This window comes from Bos taurus, chromosome 16 (assembly GCF_002263795.3).
Source record: "Bos taurus isolate L1 Dominette 01449 registration number 42190680 breed Hereford chromosome 16, ARS-UCD2.0, whole genome shotgun sequence".
Taxonomy (NCBI): Eukaryota; Metazoa; Chordata; class Mammalia; order Artiodactyla; family Bovidae; genus Bos; species Bos taurus.
Window position 1 is genome coordinate 42,495,670 of NC_037343.1, and position 20,175 is coordinate 42,515,844.

The 20,175-nt window shown below is 47.2% G+C and overlaps 1 protein-coding gene across 1 annotated transcript in view; it reads left to right on the top strand.

Annotated features, from left to right (window-relative positions):
* MTOR (mechanistic target of rapamycin kinase) overlaps window positions 1–20,175 on the top strand; it is a 123,707-nt gene extending 103,532 nt beyond the window's left edge. The window contains exons 39-58 of the mRNA XM_002694043.7: window positions 2,398–2,649; window positions 3,328–3,428; window positions 4,106–4,202; window positions 4,603–4,701; window positions 4,996–5,118; window positions 5,329–5,511; window positions 5,910–6,044; window positions 6,254–6,428; window positions 7,686–7,821; window positions 8,433–8,580; window positions 9,166–9,288; window positions 10,648–10,730; window positions 11,793–11,865; window positions 12,322–12,396; window positions 12,775–12,910; window positions 13,549–13,614; window positions 15,701–15,781; window positions 16,059–16,139; window positions 18,429–18,534; window positions 19,226–20,175. Of these exons, the coding sequence (XP_002694089.2) occupies window positions 2,398–2,649; window positions 3,328–3,428; window positions 4,106–4,202; window positions 4,603–4,701; window positions 4,996–5,118; window positions 5,329–5,511; window positions 5,910–6,044; window positions 6,254–6,428; window positions 7,686–7,821; window positions 8,433–8,580; window positions 9,166–9,288; window positions 10,648–10,730; window positions 11,793–11,865; window positions 12,322–12,396; window positions 12,775–12,910; window positions 13,549–13,614; window positions 15,701–15,781; window positions 16,059–16,139; window positions 18,429–18,534; window positions 19,226–19,241 (2,289 nt within the window). The 3' untranslated portion in view covers window positions 19,242–20,175. The remainder of the gene's footprint in view (window positions 1–2,397; window positions 2,650–3,327; window positions 3,429–4,105; window positions 4,203–4,602; window positions 4,702–4,995; window positions 5,119–5,328; window positions 5,512–5,909; window positions 6,045–6,253; window positions 6,429–7,685; window positions 7,822–8,432; window positions 8,581–9,165; window positions 9,289–10,647; window positions 10,731–11,792; window positions 11,866–12,321; window positions 12,397–12,774; window positions 12,911–13,548; window positions 13,615–15,700; window positions 15,782–16,058; window positions 16,140–18,428; window positions 18,535–19,225) is intronic.

Sequence of the window (20,175 nt, forward strand, 5' to 3'; positions counted from 1 at the left end):
TGTTCCTTCCCAGCTTCTTTATGATTTCCATCCCTGCCTGCTCCTCATCTAAGAACTGAACTTTCTGTTTCTGTTGGAAAGCTCTGTTTCCAGAGTAACATCCTGTTATATAATAGAAAATTTTTCAAGAAGATAGAGAAAACTAGAAAATGTATAAAAGCTTGACTGGTAGAGGAATAAGTCTTGGAAGTACACACCTCCGGTGAGAGCATGCTTTCTCATGTTTTTTTTATATCTTTTCTGAGGGGCCTCCTGGTTAGACTGCCTGTGAGGCAGATGTCATCCACTCCTTTCCGGTGTCTCTTTAACCTGCTAATACTCTGGGAATGAATCCCTCTGGGGTCAAAACCTGCATCTGAAGGCCCTAGAAACATCTACAGTAAAATTCTTGCCATGCTTTAAGCATGTATCAGTCTGATCTGAAAAATGCCCATTTTGTGAAAGCAGCAGTAATTATTCTCTCTAGGACAGCTTCAGTCCAGGACTGGAAGAATATGTCCAGTGAACCTTTGACCAGCTGGAGCCTTACTAATTAGAACTGTGTCCTAACCAGATTGCTTTCCTTCAACTTTTCTGAAAGAAATGAATCAAAGGAAAAAAAAAAAAAAAAAAACTGGCTTTAGTCTGGGCCTATTGAGTCTGTGCTGTCGTCTCCCATCAGTGATGCATGTTAGTCCCACGTGCCTGCAGGACTCTTTCTGTCTTGTTTGCTGTGACCCCCCAGCTCACTGTACATATACAGGTATTTGTGGATTAAATGAAGTTATGGGAAAGCTGAGCCTAGGTCACTGTAGGATTCTTATTCATCAAGTAGAAGTTGATTGTGATTCATCTACTCTGCTTGGCTGGGGAAATGGACACTTCTATGTTAAAGCAAGGTTTTTAGCAAGGGATTCAAAGAAATATACCAGTTATCCAGAAAGTTCCAACTATGAGTGAATTATTTAATGTCTTGCTGTCATCGCAAATTTACAAAGTTCCAAATCAAACTCTTCCTCATTGCCCTGTGCACCAGGCAATGCTATCTCAAAGCATTACTACGGCTCAAACCCTCAGAGGTGTGAGTAGTTAGCACCAAAGGCTTCTTCTGGCTGGCAGTCACTGGCCACTGATCTCTGACAGGCCCTCAGCCAGGTGTGAGGGACAAGCAGTGACCACGAGTCACCCTCCATGGCTGGCCTGTTCTTTTAGTGTGCCCCCTTTCCCACTGTTCTCTGCCTAGTTAAGACCTCTGCCTTCACTCTCTGAACTTCTGCTCTCCTCCATCATCTGTTTTGTATCTGCTGCCAAAGGAATTTTTCAAACCCAGCTTTTAACCCATCTCTTTTTTTTTTTTTTGGCAGAGCCACACTTTGTAGGATCTTAGTTCCCTGACCAGGGGCTGAACCCAGGCCCTAGCAGTGAAAGTACCAAGTCCTAATCACTGGACCACCAGGGAATTTCCTTAAGCTCTTTTTTTTTTAAACTATACTTGTTTATTTGCTCTTGGCTGTGCTAGGCCTTTTTTGTTTTTCTCTAGTTGCAGCAAGTGGGGGCTACTGTCCGGTTGCGGTGCGCAGGCCTCTCACTGCAGTGGCTGCTCTTGCTGCAGAGCACAGGCCTCTGGTGCACTGGCTTCAGTAGCTGCACAGCCCTGGCTCTAGAGTGCTGGCCCAGTAGTTGTGGTGCACGAGTTTAGTTGCAGCACGTGGAATTTTCCCAAATCAGGGATCGAACCCGTGTCGCCTGCGTTGGCAGGCAGATTCTTAACCACTGACCTTCAGGGAAGACCCTTAGGCCATCTTTCAAAGCTCTGTTGGGAATTCCATGCCCTCCTGTGTGTGTCCTGAGCTTCAGGCACATGTCTATTTTCTGTGAACCACGCTGCTTGCCCACCTGCATCTTCGTCCCTGTTCTTACAGGACATCCTTGCTGTGCCTTCCTATTCCCTCCTCACCCATCTGGCATGGCTCAAGACTTGCCCCAAATCCCTCCTCCATGAAGCCTTCCCAGCCCTGCACCTGGCATTCCCGTTGTCTCTCTCTCGTTGCCCCTGTCCCATTCTGCCTATTTGTAGGTCTTTGAGCAACCTCTTCTCTAGATGAAGAGGTCCTGAGTCAAGGCCCATGGCGTGCTTCTCTTCACAGGCCGCCCCCATCCTATGTCACCCGCCGAAGTCCCTGATGCAACAGATGCACCACAGGATGAATGATCACACTGGACTTAGTGAAACGCCCCATTCCCAAGTGTTCTGCTGAAGTGAAGTGAGGATTCGCTTTACTGACCACTGAGAAGAAAGGGCAGCCCTTGCTTAGCCTCAGCTGTGGCCTCACACCCCTCGAGGCCCTTGATACCCGAGCCTCCTGCCCCAGCTCTTGTCACAGCCCCCGTGTCTGTCCTCTCATCCCACCCCCCCAGGCCTGGCATGCGTGGGCAGTGATGAACTTTGAGGCTGTGCTCCACTACAAACATCAGAACCAAGCCCGCGACGAGAAGAAGAAGCTGCGACACGCCAGTGGGGCCAACATCACTAACGCAGCCACTGCTGCTACCACAGCGGCCACGGCCACTGCCACCACCACCAGCACCGAGGGCAGCAACAGCGAGAGCGAGGCTGAGAGCACCGAGAACAGCCCTACCCCGTCTCCTCTGCAGAAGAAGGTCACTGAGGTACCCGCCCCCCAACCCCAACCCCCCACTATCATGGACTGACTCAGGCACCAGGCGCCCTGAGGATGGAGCCCTGGTTAGCCTTACAGGAGCCTGAGGCTCTGCTCTGAAGCCCTGGAGGAAGTCAGAAAGCATGGCTTGCCATCCGGCATTGTTTAGACAGTACTTCTGTATGTGTATTTGTGTTTGGGGACCTGATGTAGCCTCCGTGCTGAAGAATGAGGTCCTTGTCATGCCTCCCACGGAGCTGAGCTCATTCTCCTAATGCCCAGCACCTGTGTGGGGGTGGCCTACACATCTGCGGGCCCACTCTGAGCACAGAGCCCAGCAGAATCCACTGTTTTTTTCTCTCCCCTTCCACTTCCTCTGGGGCAGTCAGTTCAAGCTCTGGGGCAGCTGATAAGCCCAGAGATCGGCATGTTCAGGGCCTTGGCCCCACCTCCTCTGCCACCCTGTCCAGGAAGCTACTCTTAGCCCAAGATATTAACAGTTAGGGCACCATTGTAGTTACAGGGTGCTTGCTACATGTCAGATGCTGATCTAAAGGCTTTTTGTGCATTAACTGATTTAATCCTCATAACCACTCTTGGAGATGTGCTGTTTAGTGGGCTGTTCTGCCCATTTTACAGATGAGAAAGCTGAGGTGGGAGTGTCACTAACATATGTGTATTCCAACAGGATTTGTCCAAAACCCTCTTGATGTACACTGTCCCTGCTGTCCAGGGCTTCTTCCGTTCCATCTCCTTGTCACGAGGCAACAACCTCCAGGACACGCTCAGGTATCAGGAAGGGAAGTCCTGGTGGGCCATGTCGGGGGCAAGTCACAGGAGTCACCCATAAAGTCCTCTTTCCCTCCCCACCCCCATGAGTACATCCCAGAGTTGCAGCTGACTGGGCCTCACTCATGTGAGTGAAATATGCAAAGAGGAAGGAGCAATGCCTGAGGACTCCAGTGTGTAACCTGTTATGTAGGAAGAAGAAGCCCAGCTCTTTCTCAGACTGTTGCTAGAATCCCTTCAGCTTTTGGAGGTGACTCTGAGAGGCCCAAACAAATAGCACAGGCCAGTCAGTCCAGAGGCTGTCGGTGTCCAGCCCTCCTGCGTCTGGGGGTTTCCCAGCTAAGTGCCAAGTTTACTAGTTGCTGCTGTGTTAGAGGCAACTCTTCCTACACATGCAAAGCTTATCCATGGACTCCTCTCTTAGATGTGTGAACTGGTGGCATGGTGATCCCTCCCTGTTGTCTGGAGTGACATAGGCCTTCCCTGGGGATGGTCTGTGTCCAGTCAGGCACTGCCAGCCACCACCACCCCACTTCTAAGTGCTCCTGGAACCAAGCACACTGGAGCCACTGACCTGGGACCCCGCCAGCACTTCTCTTCAAAAGAGTCTCAAAGATGACAAAACAGGCAAAACCTGGCAAATTAAAGTTTCTATGACTTTCCTTTTTCTTTTCCAGAGTCCTCACCTTATGGTTTGATTATGGTCACTGGCCAGATGTAAATGAAGCCTTAGTGGAAGGGGTGAAAGCAATCCAGATTGACACTTGGTTACAGGTAAGGGCACTGGGTTACGGGTGAGGACACTGGGTTACAGGTGAGAGAACTGGGTTACAGGTAAGGACACTAGGTTAGAGATGAGGGCACTGGATTACAGGTAAGAGCACTGGGTACAGGTGAGGATGGGTCAGGTCTTGCTCATTGTCTCTCTTGGAATCATGCAGTGTTGAGAGGAGCAAGGAAGCAGGCACTATACAGTGGTAAGGAAGCAGCGATCAACCCCAAGGTCAAGACTCCATATTTTCTTCAGTTCCTTTAGAGAACTGAAGAGGGTGAACCATTTCCATGCCCAGCAGTATCTATCAAACCAGTTGCAAGAGCTGTTCATGTCTCAGAAGAATAACTGGAGTTGTTTCCACATCTCATAGGCTGCATACTGTGTCTTTCTGAATATCAGGTTATACCTCAGCTCATTGCAAGAATTGATACGCCAAGGCCCCTGGTGGGACGTCTTATCCACCAGCTTCTCACAGACATTGGTCGGTACCACCCCCAGGTGCGTGGAGACCCCGGGCAGTTTTCTGTCTAACCACTAACCTTTGATTTGGCCATCAACCTTTCCTAAAACTGCTCTAGGGACACAAATGCCCCTGGGAGCCAAGAGTCCTGTCCTGCCCCCAGGAGGGTCTGTCCAGCTGGCAGGCTCAGGGACCCAGGGTCTTCTGGGAAAGAAAAAATTCCGCCCAAGGCCACACAGCCCCTGCCTGGTAGACTCAGATGAGTGTCAGCACCATACTCTTGTCATCCTTCTTTTACACGTTTGCAAACGCTCCTTCTGTGCTTGCTTCAGGCCCTCATCTACCCACTGACAGTGGCCTCCAAGTCCACCACCACAGCCCGGCACAACGCAGCCAACAAAATCCTGAAGAACATGTGCGAACACAGCAACACCCTGGTGCAGCAGGCCATGATGGTGAGTCCGGGCAGACTCGAGGCACCAAGCAGAGGTCTCGAATGAGACACCTGAGCCACCAAGCAGAGGTCTCGAATGAGACGGCCTTTCTTTCTCAGGGCAAGGCCGTGTACTCCCTCTGACGGCAGAAGTTCCTCCTGTTTCTCCGAGACGGGTCTTTCTGAGCTTAGCTCACCCTGAGCACGTCCCTCTGTCCCCTTTCTGATCCAGGTGAGTGAGGAGCTGATCCGAGTGGCCATCCTCTGGCACGAGATGTGGCATGAAGGCCTGGAAGAGGCGTCTCGCTTGTACTTTGGGGAGAGGAACGTGAAAGGCATGTTCGAGGTGCTGGAACCCCTGCACGCCATGATGGAGCGGGGACCCCAGACACTGAAGGAAACATCCTTTAACCAGGTAGAAAACATGAACTGATGGGACCCCAAAGTCCTTAGCAGTCTCCTTTCCCTCTAACCTTTCTGCTGACTTGAATAAAATGTATTTTGATGGAGGGAGGTCACAGGATATAAAACACCAGAAATAGAATTGTCATGAAGTTACAAGAACCCTTCCAAAACTTTAACTAGAAAACCATGAGGTACCTCACAAGGCCATCTCGTCTCTCTTCCAACCTCACTTTACCTGAGAAGCCATTCTAAGGGTTGGGCTCCAGGACTGGAAAGTTGCCGCGCAACCCAGACAGTGCCGTCCAGCCAGTGTACCCTCCCAAGCAGTTCTGCTGCCTGCTGGGGACTCAGAGTTGGGCTTAGTCAATGCAAGTGACACCTTGCGCATTCTCCTGCTTCCCCTCTCAGGCATATGGTCGAGATTTAATGGAGGCCCAGGAATGGTGCAGGAAGTACATGAAATCAGGGAATGTCAAGGACCTCACCCAAGCCTGGGACCTCTATTACCACGTATTCAGACGAATCTCCAAGCAGCTGCCTCAGGTAGGATCTCATGGCTCTAGCAGGGTTACCAGTCATTATAGTCCTTTCTGTTCCGCTGCCTGTGAACATTCTGATACTAAGTCCCCAGCACCTGGCTCCACTTCTATCTGCGGACTTTGGGACAAGGCATGGCTACTAGCAATCCATTGAAAAATATGTAAACAGCATTTCAGAGGCAGAAAGCTAAACCCTGTGGTAACTATTCCCAGCTCACATCCTTAGAGCTGCAGTACGTCTCCCCCAAACTTCTGATGTGCCGGGATCTGGAACTGGCTGTGCCGGGAACTTACGACCCCAACCAGCCCATCATTCGCATTCAGTCCATCGCGCCGTCTCTGCAAGTCATCACATCCAAACAGAGGCCCCGGAAGCTGACGCTTATGGGTAAGGCCCCTCATGCACTTGATCGAGTCTCCCTCCCAGCCCGGGGGACCCCTCCCCTCCTGACGTGACTGCTTGCTGTCCACACTGCTAACCTTTCTCCCATGTATTGAGAGTCAAGTGGAAGACATCCTCGCTGGGACTTCTAGTTGATTCCTACTGTTGTGCTTCCTTAAGTGAGGCCTATCAGCCCCACCCCAGTGCAGGTGGAAGGGAACCGTGCAGGCCTACAGCATGGAGGTGGGTTTGGCAGGGGGCCGGTCAGGGAGCCGATGAGGAAGAAAGAGGCTGCGGATGCAGCACAGCAGGTGACAGGCCACGTTGAGAAGGGCCACCTGGGCTGGAGTGTCCTTCTTTATACTTCACATCCTCTCTTTGTGGGGATGCTTTGTAAAGTGAACTTAGTGAAGCAGTAGTTCTGACAGTGCAGTGTGCTACCAGGAGGGTGGTTTTGAAGGCCTGAGTGTTCTGCTGGTACTCGGAGCTCTCGCACCTTTAACAGTACTCATGTTTCTTAAACAGTGATTATTCACCAGCAGTGGCGAATGCTGGTCCTTGGGTGGTTGTCTCTCTGTAGGCTGGTCTCTTCTAATACTAACATGTGTGTTGGTCAGCTTTCAGCAGCTTCTAACTAAAGGGACTTTAACGAAGGACTGTTTTCAGAAGTATGGCTGAGTTAAGAGGGCCAGCAGTATGAAGTGTATAATTATTCACCCCCGCCCTTCAGACCTAGAGGGCACGGAGTCTGGCAAGGGCTGTAACCTGGAAAGAGAGGACATCCCCTGATGCCGTGGTCCAGACCAAGGGAGGGAGCTACTTCTAGAACCAGAACCTGGCCAGTTGTCAGGGGCAGGTACCCTGACCTCTCCCTCTTCCACCCTCTAACCTCCTGCCAGTGACCCCATTGGCCAAGCACACCAGGGAGCCCAGGGGATGTGGTACCTAGAAGTCAGGCTTCTAAGGTCAGAGCAGGACAGAGAGTGGGTTGGGGAGGTAACATGTAGAGTGACCCATCTCTGGCACTTGAAGGCAGAGCTTTTTAAAAAACTTTATCTACTGTTGATTGGAACATCTCACTGGGGGACCATCAAAAAGGCCATTCTTTTCACCCATTCTAGGGCGCGTTTCTTCCGTTTGTCAGGACAGTGTGACTGGGTATGGTATGTGTCTGCCGACCTGCAAATGCAGCAGTGGTCCCCCAGCCGACAGGATGGAAACCCTCTGATCCTTGCTGACTGCTCCCCACTTCACTCCCCGCAGGCAGCAACGGGCACGAGTTTGTCTTCCTCCTGAAGGGCCATGAGGACTTGCGGCAGGACGAACGGGTGATGCAGCTCTTCGGCCTGGTCAACACCCTTCTGGCCAATGACCCGACGTCTCTTCGGAAAAACCTCAGGTATTCAGGATGCCACAGAGACAGCCCTAGATAACTAGAGAAATCTAGTTATTTCTTACTTCTTTTCCAGGTCGTCACTTAACCTTTGCCAAGTAAATGATTCTGTACCTGACAGGAGGTCATCAGTAGCCAAGATGTCAAAGAGAAAGACTCTCTGTTGGTTTTAGAGTGTTCTCAGGGGAAGTCCTTCAGAGGACTCAGAAAGGAACATTTCATGGCCTTTAGATGGGAGATTTGACAAATTTGATGGGTTCTACGCCAAATGAAATGACAGCCCTAATAAGCCTTCCTGTCCTCAGGCTTCTTTCACTCCTCTTTCTGTTAAGAACATGGATGTTTAGTGGGGAGGTCATTTTAGGCTTAGAAGTCATCATGGGATTGTTCCCCCAAAGCGGTGAGTTTGTTAGGCAGGTTGGGAACACTGGTGGTACCTTTATACCATCAACCCCGATTGTGTTTTAGGCTTTATGCTTCGCACCATGTCCTTCATCACATGCCCCACAATAGCCTTTTGTGGACAGGCTCATTAAAACCAGTTTGCATGTGCCATGAGTGGCTTAAAAGTCTGCTCTGTTTTCTGTTCACTGACCCTGCTTTCCTGTGGGCTTTAGCATCCAGAGATACGCTGTCATTCCATTATCAACCAACTCGGGCCTCATCGGCTGGGTCCCCCACTGTGACACACTGCACGCCCTCATCCGGGACTACAGGGAGAAAAAGAAGATCCTTCTCAACATTGAGCATCGCATCATGCTGCGGGTACGTGATGAGGCTGCCAGACCCAACCCTTCAGTGTCTTGAGGGTGAAGCTCAAAAGTCAGTTCAGGAATTGGTACAAAGCTGTTTTCCTTGTTCCATTACTGAAAAATCTATTTAAGGGAATTAGCTATTGACGAAGGATTGATGGTATGAGTCTTCAAGCAGATAACAGAATCCTAAAGCCTAGCAATTAGGTTTTCATCACCCTCCATGAGACTGGACAGTATTTGACTCATCAAGCAACATATATCTGCTGATCCTTACATGGTACACAGAGCGCTGACTGGCTGAATGGGGAAGCAGGGAAGCGGTGTTCAGTAGGTGTGTGAGGGAGAAAAGTGAGAAAGTTTATGAACCTCCCAGTGCTCTCGTTCACACTGAAGCTGGTACCGAGGCAAGGCCTGATGCTTGCCCTTGTCCCCTGGGCCCTCCTGTGGTCCTCAGGTTAGAGTGGCCACTGCTTCTCCTTATTCCCCTTCTCCTTTTGGTGGCAGTGGTGAAATCAGAACCCATCTCTGCCTGACCTCAGAGCCTTGTTTCTTCCCGGATATGAGTTTCTCGTCTCAGACTTGTGTCTTGGTGCAGATGGCTCCAGACTATGACCACCTAACTCTGATGCAGAAGGTCGAGGTGTTTGAGCACGCCGTCAACAACACAGCTGGGGACGACCTGGCCAAACTGCTGTGGCTGAAGAGCCCCAGCTCCGAGGTATGGTGCTCCTGCCCCGCCAGCCTCCCCTCTGGTCAGAAAGGCTCGTTTGCTCCTGTGCGCCCGGTGGGTGTGTCCTGTAATGACTAGCTGTAGGTGATGGGTAGCTTTTAGAGCAGAAACCAAATGGCTGAGCCACATAGTCTAGCTGCAGTTAGTTTCATGTTTCAACCATTGCTTACAACAGTATTTTATTAAGGCTGTTAAATCTTTTTCATATATATTATTAATTTCCTATAGATCTGGTTTTTCAGTTTTGTTAATAGTATGTTTCTAGGTTTGAAGTTTTTATTTTGTTTTGGTTTTGATGTACATTTTTAAATGTTAGAAGTTAATAGATTTTTTTTAATCCTTTCTTTAAAGTTTCTTTGGCTTTATATTTAGAAAGGCTCTCTCCACCTCAAGATTTTCTTGTACTAATTATAAGATTTGTTTTTACATTTAAATCCTTAACCCAAGTTGGAATTTAAAGTTAGGGTATAGATTTTCTTTTTTTAAGGTGATAACCAACATGACAGTATTACCAGGAGCTTCCCAGGTGGTGCTAGTGGTAAAGAACCTGCCTGCCAAAGCAGGAGATGTAAGAGACACGTATTTGATCCCTGTGTTGGAAAGATCCCCTAGAGGAGGGCATGGCAACCCTCTCTAGTATTCTTGCCTGAAGAATCCCATAAACAGAGGAGCCTGGCAGGCTATAGTCCATGGGGTCGAAAAGAGTCGGACACTACTGGAGTGATTTAGCACACACACAGTATTACCAAATAATCCATCCTGTAACAGAGTCAACTTTTATTATATACTAAATTCTTATATGCCCTTGAATTTCTTTCTAGAATTTCCGTATCACTGATCTTTTCTGCCTATTTATCCTCAAGTATCCCACTGTTAATACAAGTCTTTTCTCACTAGTTATTTACATGTAATTTTTTTCCAGGTAAATTTTAGGATCATTTTGTCAAGATTCCCAAGAAAGTGCCAATGAACTTTTATTGAAACTACATTAAATGTATTAAATAATCTGGAAGGATATTACATCTTTTCAATCTTAAGTGGATAGCCTTAAATGGATATTTTCTTTCCTTTTTTTTTTCTTTTTGTTTTAAATGGATATTTTCATTTACTGTAGTCTTTATATTTCTAAACAAAGTTTAATTTACTTAGTCATCTAAGTTCTACACATTTCCAATTAAGTTTATTCTGAGCATTTTATTAATTTTATAATTATGAATGATTTTTGTTCCCTCATACATCCTAACTGGTTATTGTTGGACTGTAAGCAAACAACTGATTAGGATGTAATTTGTATTGAAAACCAGTTAGTTTTCAGAGCCTCGGTTCGCATGTGCTTCTGTGTTCTAGGTGTGGTTTGATCGAAGAACCAATTATACCCGCTCTTTAGCGGTCATGTCTATGGTTGGGTATATTTTGGGCCTGGGCGATAGGTGAGTGAATTTGTTTCTTTGAATCTTCTTTCTCCATTATATAGTTTTCTTGAATGATTTCATTTTGTTTTCCAGTGAGCTTTATGACCGTTTGATAAATATTTGTATTTTGTACTTTAGCTGTTTTTGCAGCATCAACCTTAGTCCCCTATTATTATCCATGCCATCAAAACAACACGTCAAACTAAAGAGAAGAAAAACCATAGTTCAGGGGTGCTTTCTCCATAGGTTGGTTTAATGTATTAAAAACCATATGAAATCCAGTTGATTTTATTGATTCAATAAACATTTATCAGTCATCACTATGCTAAGACAAATAATCCTATTTCTATAATTAAAACCAACCAAAGTAGATCCCTCTGATATTTCTACATATTAAATTTCATCCAAATGTACTGACTGCAAAAGTCATTTAGCAATGTTCAGAAATTTTAAAAAATAATAATATCCTGATGTCTACAATTTTTCTTCTGGGATCATTCCCATGCAATTATTTGAGAGTGAAAAAATTTAATCCCACAAAAATAATAAATTCCTGTTTTTAAAAAACTTAGTAGAGCACCTGTCCAGAATACCCAGATGATTCTGCCTGGAGGGGCTCAGGGACTCAGGGAGATGAGAGCCCATCTCGAAGAGCCTTGTCACTCTGAGATCCCAGCGCTGCCAGGAACCTGTGACCATTTATCCTGTGACCAAAGACCTTGGGAAAACAAACTGTCTTGGTATCATGGGGCAACTTGTGATTCACACAGATCAATTCTCATTTGAGCCCTAGAGCAAGGGTCAGCAAACTTTTTCTGTAAAGGGCCAAATAGTAAATATCTTAGGCTTCACTGGCCTTACAGGCTCCATCACAAGTACTCATCTCTGCTGCTGCAGCACAAAAGCAGCCCAAAACAATGCATGAACAAATGAGCATGACTGTGTTCCAATAAAAATTATTTGTAAAAGTTGGGGGTGGAGTGCTAGCTTTGGCCTGAGTGCTGTCATTACCAACCCCTGGCCTACAGTCTCACAGACTTGGGGATTTGTTCATCCGAGCTGTTCTCTCCTGTTTCTCAGACACCCATCCAACCTGATGCTGGACCGGCTGAGTGGAAAGATCCTGCACATTGACTTTGGGGACTGCTTTGAGGTGAGCATATGTTCCAGAACCCAGAGGACCACCCTCTACCCTGCTCCAACCATTTAGGCAAACTTAAAAGCCCAAATGTCGTACTCTTACCCCTGACTCTTCTCTCAAGGTGATAGAACATCAGTCTAACAGATGAAGTATGTGCTATTTGATTCTTGCTGTTACAGGACTCAGAAAAGGAGATGCTGGTTGAAGGCCTGGGCATGATAACACACTTATCTTTTTTCTCTCTTTCTCCCTCCCCACTCCCCCACCTTCTCTTTTTTATTTTTAAATTTTTAGCTGTCTTAAATTATAGAGATAAGTCCCATCACTAAACTAGACTCACTGTTTCCTTTCTATGCTCTAATTGAAATCAGTGCCAGTGATGCAAAGGAAAGCCACTTACCTGCACCTGGCTCCAGCTGAGGAAGGCAGTCTAACCAGTGGACCTGAGTTTTCCCTTATTACCCTTAGGTTGCTATGACCAGAGAGAAATTCCCAGAGAAAATTCCATTTAGACTAACAAGAATGCTGACCAATGCTATGGAGGTGAGTGGATGTTGGTAACAAGCTGCTTTGAAGTGGGACCAGTATAGTTCTATCCCCTCTCCAAGGACAGACTTCCTTCCTTGTTAGATCTCCAGCTCCACAAATGCCCAGCTTATGCTGTAGTCATATCCTCCTGGTATTTTCCATCCTGTTAGAAATGATCAGTCTTTAAAAGTCTTACCCAACCTTTACGCCAGACCTTGTTTCATATGAATGACAGTCCTGACCCTTTGCTCTGAGGCATTCCCAGCCTGGCCCTTCAGTGATGGCCATGTTATCTGAGTGGGGTGACACACCCTCTGAGGTGACGCTGGGTGGTAAGGCCTTCGGGGACCAGCGTGGTGACTTCCGTGGTGAGCTGCTCTGGCCCATCTGCAGGTCACGGGCCTTGATGGCAACTACAGGATCACGTGCCACACCGTGATGGAGGTGCTCCGGGAGCACAAGGACAGCGTCATGGCCGTGCTGGAAGCCTTCGTCTATGACCCCCTGCTGAACTGGAGGCTGATGGACAGTGAGTCTCAGCAAGAGCCCGGGTGCTGGGGTTCACCCCCTCCCACAATGGGCATGGCCAGTTCACAGTCCTGCCCCTCTTCACACACAGAGCCCAAGACCCAGTACTCCGCTGCCACACCACACTTCCACAGGACCGCTGTGGTAGCTGGAAATCAATTTCAAGTATTTTTATTAACTAAGAAAACTCTGGTCATCAGTTTAGATCTTGATTAAAGCATTTTTCAGAATAAATAAGTATTCTAGTGACTTTTGTTAGGTTTCATGTTGAATAGCAGATGGAATTTTTACAGGATTTGCAAACAGTTGTGTTATCTCAACAGTGTCTTAGTCTACTCTTTATTCCAACCTCCTCAGAAGGTGTTTACTAATCAGAGGCGTCTTCTCTACTGCAGTTGTCACACACTCACTTGTTATCCAGTTTACATCATCTGAATCCCACTCAGCCATATAAAATGCCCCTCAGGATCAGATGCCTTGTGAACATCCACCCATTTACTCCTGAGTGTTACATTTTTGGTTTTATCTTAGTTATGGCTTTTGGGAAAATTATATTTTTATGATTAAGGGAAAGTATATCAGCCAAGTTTTTTCAAAGTTTGAAGCGCTTTTTAATCCTCCTTTTCTTTCTTTCCCTAGCAAATACCAAAGGTAACAAGCGATCACGGACGAGGACAGATTCCTACTCTGCTGGCCAGTCAGTAGGTGAGTGCTGCAGACTCTCCTTTTTGTCCAGGGTATTTCTAGAATAGGGCAAGCCTTGTCACTGCCTTTAGAAGACATGACTTAAGTAATAAGCATCTAATGTATTTTTTATTTAATGACTCTCAGGAAGAAGCGGGTACCTAAAGCTCAGAAATTTTGATCACACTATCCAATCTTAATCTACATGTCAAAACATAAATCAATTAAAAGTACATCTGAATTGGACTTCTCTGGTGGTCCAGTGGGTAAGACTCCACACTCCCAATGTAGGGGGCCTAGGTTCAATCCCTGGTCCAGGAATTAGATTCCACATGCCACAATTAAGGTCAGAGATTCCATGTGCTGCAACTAAGACCCAGCAGAGTCAAGTAAATTAAAAAAAAATTTTTTTTAAGTATGTCCGAATATTAGTCAGTCTTTAGCATGCCCTTTAATAGTGTCTGGGATAATTATTAGCTACATTACCTTAATTCTAAAGCTTTGGGAATAGCTCAGAAATGGGAAGACGGAAGCAGCGGAAATATACACACACTGCTACCTGAGCATCTAGGAAGCCACAGGAAACACTGTTCCCAGGAATGTGGTCCATAAAGCAGGGTTACAAGAAGATAATGCGCCTCTCAGCCAGAACAGGCTCTGTGTATTCCCTGCTCTCAGACGTCTTAGAGTCAAGCTGTTTGACTTGTTTACCCTTCTCCTTTGCCCCTTACCCCTAACCCAACCCTTTGACTCCCACATTCAACAACATCCTACATAGTCATATTTAGGAAATACCACTGGGATGTAAAACAGTTAAATATTCTCTCCAAATACTTATGGAACATTTGCAACCAATTACCAGCTAGGCCAAGTGGTATTCAGAGGTAAGAAAACAATGTGACATACTGAGCATGCTCTGACAAAGCACAGAATCCCGGAGTGTATATGGAGTAATAGAGCAGCTCACTGCACTGTGCAGGCAGGTGCCATGTGGTTTGATTGGGAACCAGGGGGTGGTAGGCCTTAGAAAGGAGGTATCACTCTGAACTGCGAGGGTTAAGGGAGCCCGTGGGGTGGTAGAATTGAAGCTGAGCCTTACTGGATGAGTGGAATCTGGATGGGTAGAAAGGAAGCGAGTGTTTTCTCCAGGAAATGGGCATCCTGGATCCGTGTCATCCACAAATAGCTTGGACTCTACCCTGGACACCGTGATAGGACTTGGGAATCCCTGAATCACCCACAGTGTCTGGGGGCCTTGTGCAGATGACTGGTCTCACCCAGATTATGTGACACTGGTATAACTCTCAGGGTCTGCCTTGTTAATACATTATTGGGTGACTCCCATGTGCCGCCTGTGATATACCGAGGGGAGTTAGGACGGCTTGTTCTGGTGGCACCAGTGGTGTAGACCTGGTTGCTTGTATGTGCCTCAAAAGTTAAGTTCCAAGGACTCATTAATTAAAGTATTATCATCACTAGCTTCGGTTTGAAGACCTGTCGTGTCCCAGGGCCGTGTGTAAATAGCTTCAGAGTTCTGATTCTAGATACCTCTCCTGAAGGCCACAGTCAGCAGAGGGTGAGCCTAAAGCCTGTGGACTTCTCCTGAGAATTGATGTATAAATTCCTCCAAGGAATAACATTTCAGTCACATGTGTGATCCTTTGAAAGCTAGTTTTCTTTATGTTATGACCAGTTTGGGTCCAACCAACCAAATTTTGTGGCCAGATCTTTGACCTATGAGCCTATTCTGTATGTCAGAACATTTTATTAATGCTGTGTGTTTGCAAATTCATGCAGATTTCAAAACTTTCTTTGAGGGGGTGGGGGAGCTGTGCCCTGTAGTTTGCGGGATCTCAGTTCCCTGACTAGGGATTGAACCCAAGGCACAGCAGTGAAAGCACTGAGTCCTAACCTCTAGACAACCCAGGAACTCCCTAAAAAATGTTAAATTCCTAAAGAGCATAACACTTCCTATTTCCTTTCTCCTCTGAGACAGGTGGGGCAGGTGTTAAAAGAGAGATCGTATGTGAAGAATTGGAGCCAATACCTTGGAACAGTGGCTTCTTGGTGTTTGAATTTTCTGCTGCTTTTTTTTGTTTCCTCCTAGAAATTTTGGATGGTGTGGAACTTGGGGAACCAGCCCATAAGAAAACGGGGACCACAGTGCCAGAATCTATTCATTCTTTCAGTAAGTCCAGCCTCTGAGGAATTACATCAGCGACTAGCTCATTAAGAAAAGAGCAGCTGTGAACACCAGGAGGAGGGTCAGTAAGAGGAAGCAACAGAACTGCCTTTGAGCAGCAAAGGTCCCATGAATTTCTCATTATATTCTGAGGACAAAGATAGACAAAGAGGAAGAATTGCTCTACACTTACAAAAGTGAATATGTGAGAAAAACAGGGGTGTGCATTGAACCTGTTATGATGGTCCAGTCTTACTATTATTTCTGCTTTTGTTTATTCCAGTCGGAGATGGTTTGGTGAAACCAGAGGCCCTAAATAAGAAAGCAATTCAAATTATTAACAGGGTTCGAGACAAGCTCACTGGTGAGTGTGTATATGTGTTTACTTAAAAGGAACATAAAATCTCCTTGAGTGGGTGTTCAGCTCAGTTTCCAGTGGTTATTGGTGCCTAAACTGTGACTCTGTGCTGCTAACTGGAGTGTCTCTGAGGCCATCAGTGAAGGATTCTCTCTGATTCTCTAATGACCAATGAACTTCCTTTAAGCAATGTTATTAATCTCATTTTAACAGTGAAGTTTAACAGTAAAGTTCTATTGAGTCCAAAGTCAGCCAAATTCAAGAAAATTAATCATCATGGCTTAATATTAGAGCAAATCTGACCACTTGGTTCACTGCCCACCTGTGCTCAGATAGCTGTTACGGAATGTGGAGCCTGGATGGGAACACCGTGTACTTTTGAACAGGAGATGTGTTATGCTGACCAAGTGGTGTGACATGGGGGTGGAGGCAGGGAGGCCAAAGGCCCAGCACCACTGCTGGGACCCCACAGGCCTGTGTCTCTTCCTCTGGCCAGAAAGTGACAAGAACACCTCACTCGGAAGGCGGTGAGGATGAATTGGGACGTGGGAGGCCCAGCACGTAAGCTCTATCATCAAGGGATATTGGTTCGTTGAGCACCTGCAAGCGCTAGATGTTGAAGAAACAGTGTGGGTTAAAAACAGGCATCTTCCCTGCTTTCATGGGACTTAGACTCTAAAGAGGAATACTGTTGTAAGTGGAAGAGAGACTAGGGCTGTGAGGACAGTAACAGGGGAATTTAAGTCCAAGAGTTCCAGAAACGCTTCCCTCAGCAAACTACCTAGGAGCCAAAATTTGCTAGAGGAGTTAATTAGGGCAGATTCTTCCAGGTAAAGGAAACAGCGTGTGCAAAGACCCTGTGGTAGGAGGCAGGATGGCAAGAATAAAAGGTCAGAAAGGCTGGCAGACCAAACTGCCCCCAAGAAGGTGAGAGGAGCACGATGCAAAGTGTTTGGACTCTGAGAGGGCCAGGGCCAGACCATACAGGGCCTTCTGTTTTTACCCTGTATCTTGTGGGCAGTGAGAAACCACTGAAGAGTTTTAAGGGGATGGAGGGGAGCTGGGCAGGTTTGCATTGTGAGATCCTGCCTGCTCTGACTGTGGGGGAAGCAGGAGCTGGAGGGGAGGAAGCGGCTGCCACAGTCAATGCCAGTTGGACAGTTGATTAGACAAGGATGGCAATGGAGATGGAGTCAAGAGCTGTTTAGGAGGAAAATGCAAAGGACTGATGATGGGCCATGAGGGGTGGGGAGGGATCAAGGGTGGTTCTAGGTCTCTGGTGGCCTTCTGAGAGCTCTGATGAGCCTGGCAGCCATAATAATGCAGTGGAAGAGAATGCGAAGTGAGAGAGAAGGAACAGAGACAAGTTTCAAAGCTCTCAGGAAGTCTGGCTTTGTGGGGAGGAGAAAGGACATAGCTGAAGAGGGAGAAGTTGGATGAACGGCTCTGTTTCCTTCAACAGGAGGAGGAATGTGTTTACAGAAAGTGAGCACATGGGCGGGCGGGGGGGCAGTGCAGACGTGAGTGAGAGGCAGGATGGTCGGTATTGTAAGGCTCCTGACAAAGAGGAGGCGGTGGATCACAGTGCAAGTGAACTTGGCCTTAAATGGGAGGAGGGCCCACTCTCCGGGGTGATGGAAAGGAAGAAGGGGGAGCTCGTGTTGAACAAAGCTGGCACCTCGAACATTGCCCAACATATCAGGGCTCTGAACTCTGCCCTTAGTGAGTCAGTTGGCTCTAGAGGAGGAGATGAGGGCACCTGCTGAGGGTAAGGAGCCAGAGGAGGTTTGGATGCTCAAGGAGAGGAGAGAACTTTGTGGTGGAGATGGAAGGGCGTATAGCCAGAGGAGCTGGCCAGGCAGTGCTGAGCGCCCATGTAAGGCGGGAGACTATGAGTGTGTGATGAAAGCAGGCAGCCCTGCAGGACAAAGGGGCTGGAAGGAGAGGCTGGTAGGATTGAAAGAGGCTTCTTGGCCACTTGCCCGACTCAGGGGTGATTATGGAATAGAAGCCCACTGGCCAGATCTTTGCTACTCCTGCACTCTGCCCACTGTAGGACTTTACCTTCTGTAAACCAAGAGCTGAGTATATATGAGTGTGTTTATTAGTATATATTAGGTGTTTATGGGTCATGTGGAGGTGAATTTAAAAATCCAAGTATTATATAGCATTTATATTCACGTACGAGGGGGAACTGATTCAGGCTGTGTGGACAGTTGAGCCTGGCTGGGGACTGTGGAGCTGGCTGGTATGGTACCTGGTGCACACTGGACGTTTTTGCTCCTCGTGTCCTAGGTCGGGACTTCTCTCATGACGAAACCCTGGATGTCCCAACACAAGTCGAGCTGCTCATCAAACAAGCGACATCCCATGAAAACCTCTGCCAGTGCTACATTGGCTGGTGAGCACCTCTGTTCAAATAAGCAATCAGGCCCCTACCCTGTGCCTCAAAGCCAGAGTCACAGAAAAAGATATGGGGGCTTATCCATACAGGGAAATTGGGTATCCATATAGGGAAACTGTGTCTCAAATCTCTTCTAAAGTTTATACTGACTGGGTATGCTCATTGTTCCAAAAATGGGAAAATGGAGACATATGGATGTGTATTTGGAAGGCAAACACCAAAGTGAATTAAAATGACATGTTAAATTGACTTAGACGAATAGGTGAGGCCCCCTTATTTGAGGAGTGGGGGTGTTCTTTTGGGGGTTTTGCTGTCAATTCAGAGATACAGGAAAGGCAAAGGAGAAGAAGCCAGAGGGGTGACAGAGAGGAGATGAAAAGACAGATTTATCATCCACGTTTGTAACCTCAAGGACCACTCTGGGGTCTGCTTTGATTAATCGCCTGAGGCATGCTTGAAGGTAGAAACTAGAGAGAGAGGGTGACAGAAAGGCGTCCTTGCGGGACCACAGCAGGCGTCTGGCCTGGGCTGGAAACGATAACGCCTGTCCTGCACAATTAGCTGTGGGAGATCTCAGGGAGGGTCCCGGGGGTGGGCAGACCTTGCTCTTTCCATTCTCAGTATATCTGCATAAAGCTTTGAAGAAGCGCAGATTATTAAAATATTCCTTTTCTCCTTGTCTCATTAGGTGTCCTTTCTGGTAACTGGAGGCACAGACGTGCCCACAGCACTTCTCTTGAGGCTTTTGTACTTTGGTATCTGCTTCCACTAAACTGAAACCATGGTCAGAAAGTTCAGCTCTGAAATGTAAATGAAAAGAACTACTGTATATTATAAGTTGGTTTGAACCAACTTTCTAGCTGCTGTTAAAGAATATATTGTCGGAAACACAAGGCTTGATTTGGTTCCCAGGACAGTAAACACAGTAATACTACGGAAATCAAGCCCTTGATTTTGGGGAACAGAAGATCTTTAACTTTAGAAATACGGGTTTTGACTTAACTCACAAAAGAACTCAGAAGTGTTTGCTGACAGGAGAATGGCCTAGTCGTTCCTCTCAACATGGACACAGCAAACTCAGCACAGTCACAAAGCCTCAGGTCATGGAGGACACGGATTAGGACTCTGGATTGTAAAGACGCGGAGAAGCTGACTTCATCGCCTTCGCCCATCTCATTACCTCACTGGTCCGTGGACGCAGCAACAACCCTCGCAAGATGGGCCAAAATGGGTGGGAAAGGTCAGTCTTCTGCCTCACCCGCCGCGCTGCGACATATACACTTCAAGCCAAGACCCGAGCCACTCAGAGGAGAATCTGTTCAGGTCGCCGGGCAGCCTCGGCTAGGCAGGCGCACAGAGATCACAGTGCAGTAGGAGGCCCACACTGGCCTTCCCGGCCTGGTTCTGGGATGTCTTCAGTGAGGTCTGAATGCCCTCCGTTTGGAGCAAGGCCTTGGAATACAGAAATGCTGTCATGGAGGTGCTGACAGAGAGAGGGAAGGTCTAGAACATGTTGGGAAGTAGGAGCAAAAAAAATCTTAAATGCACAAAGTATAAAGTGTAGCCATGTCTAGACACCATGTTGTATCTGAATAATTTTTGTGCCAATAAAAGACATCAGAATTTTAAAAACATGAA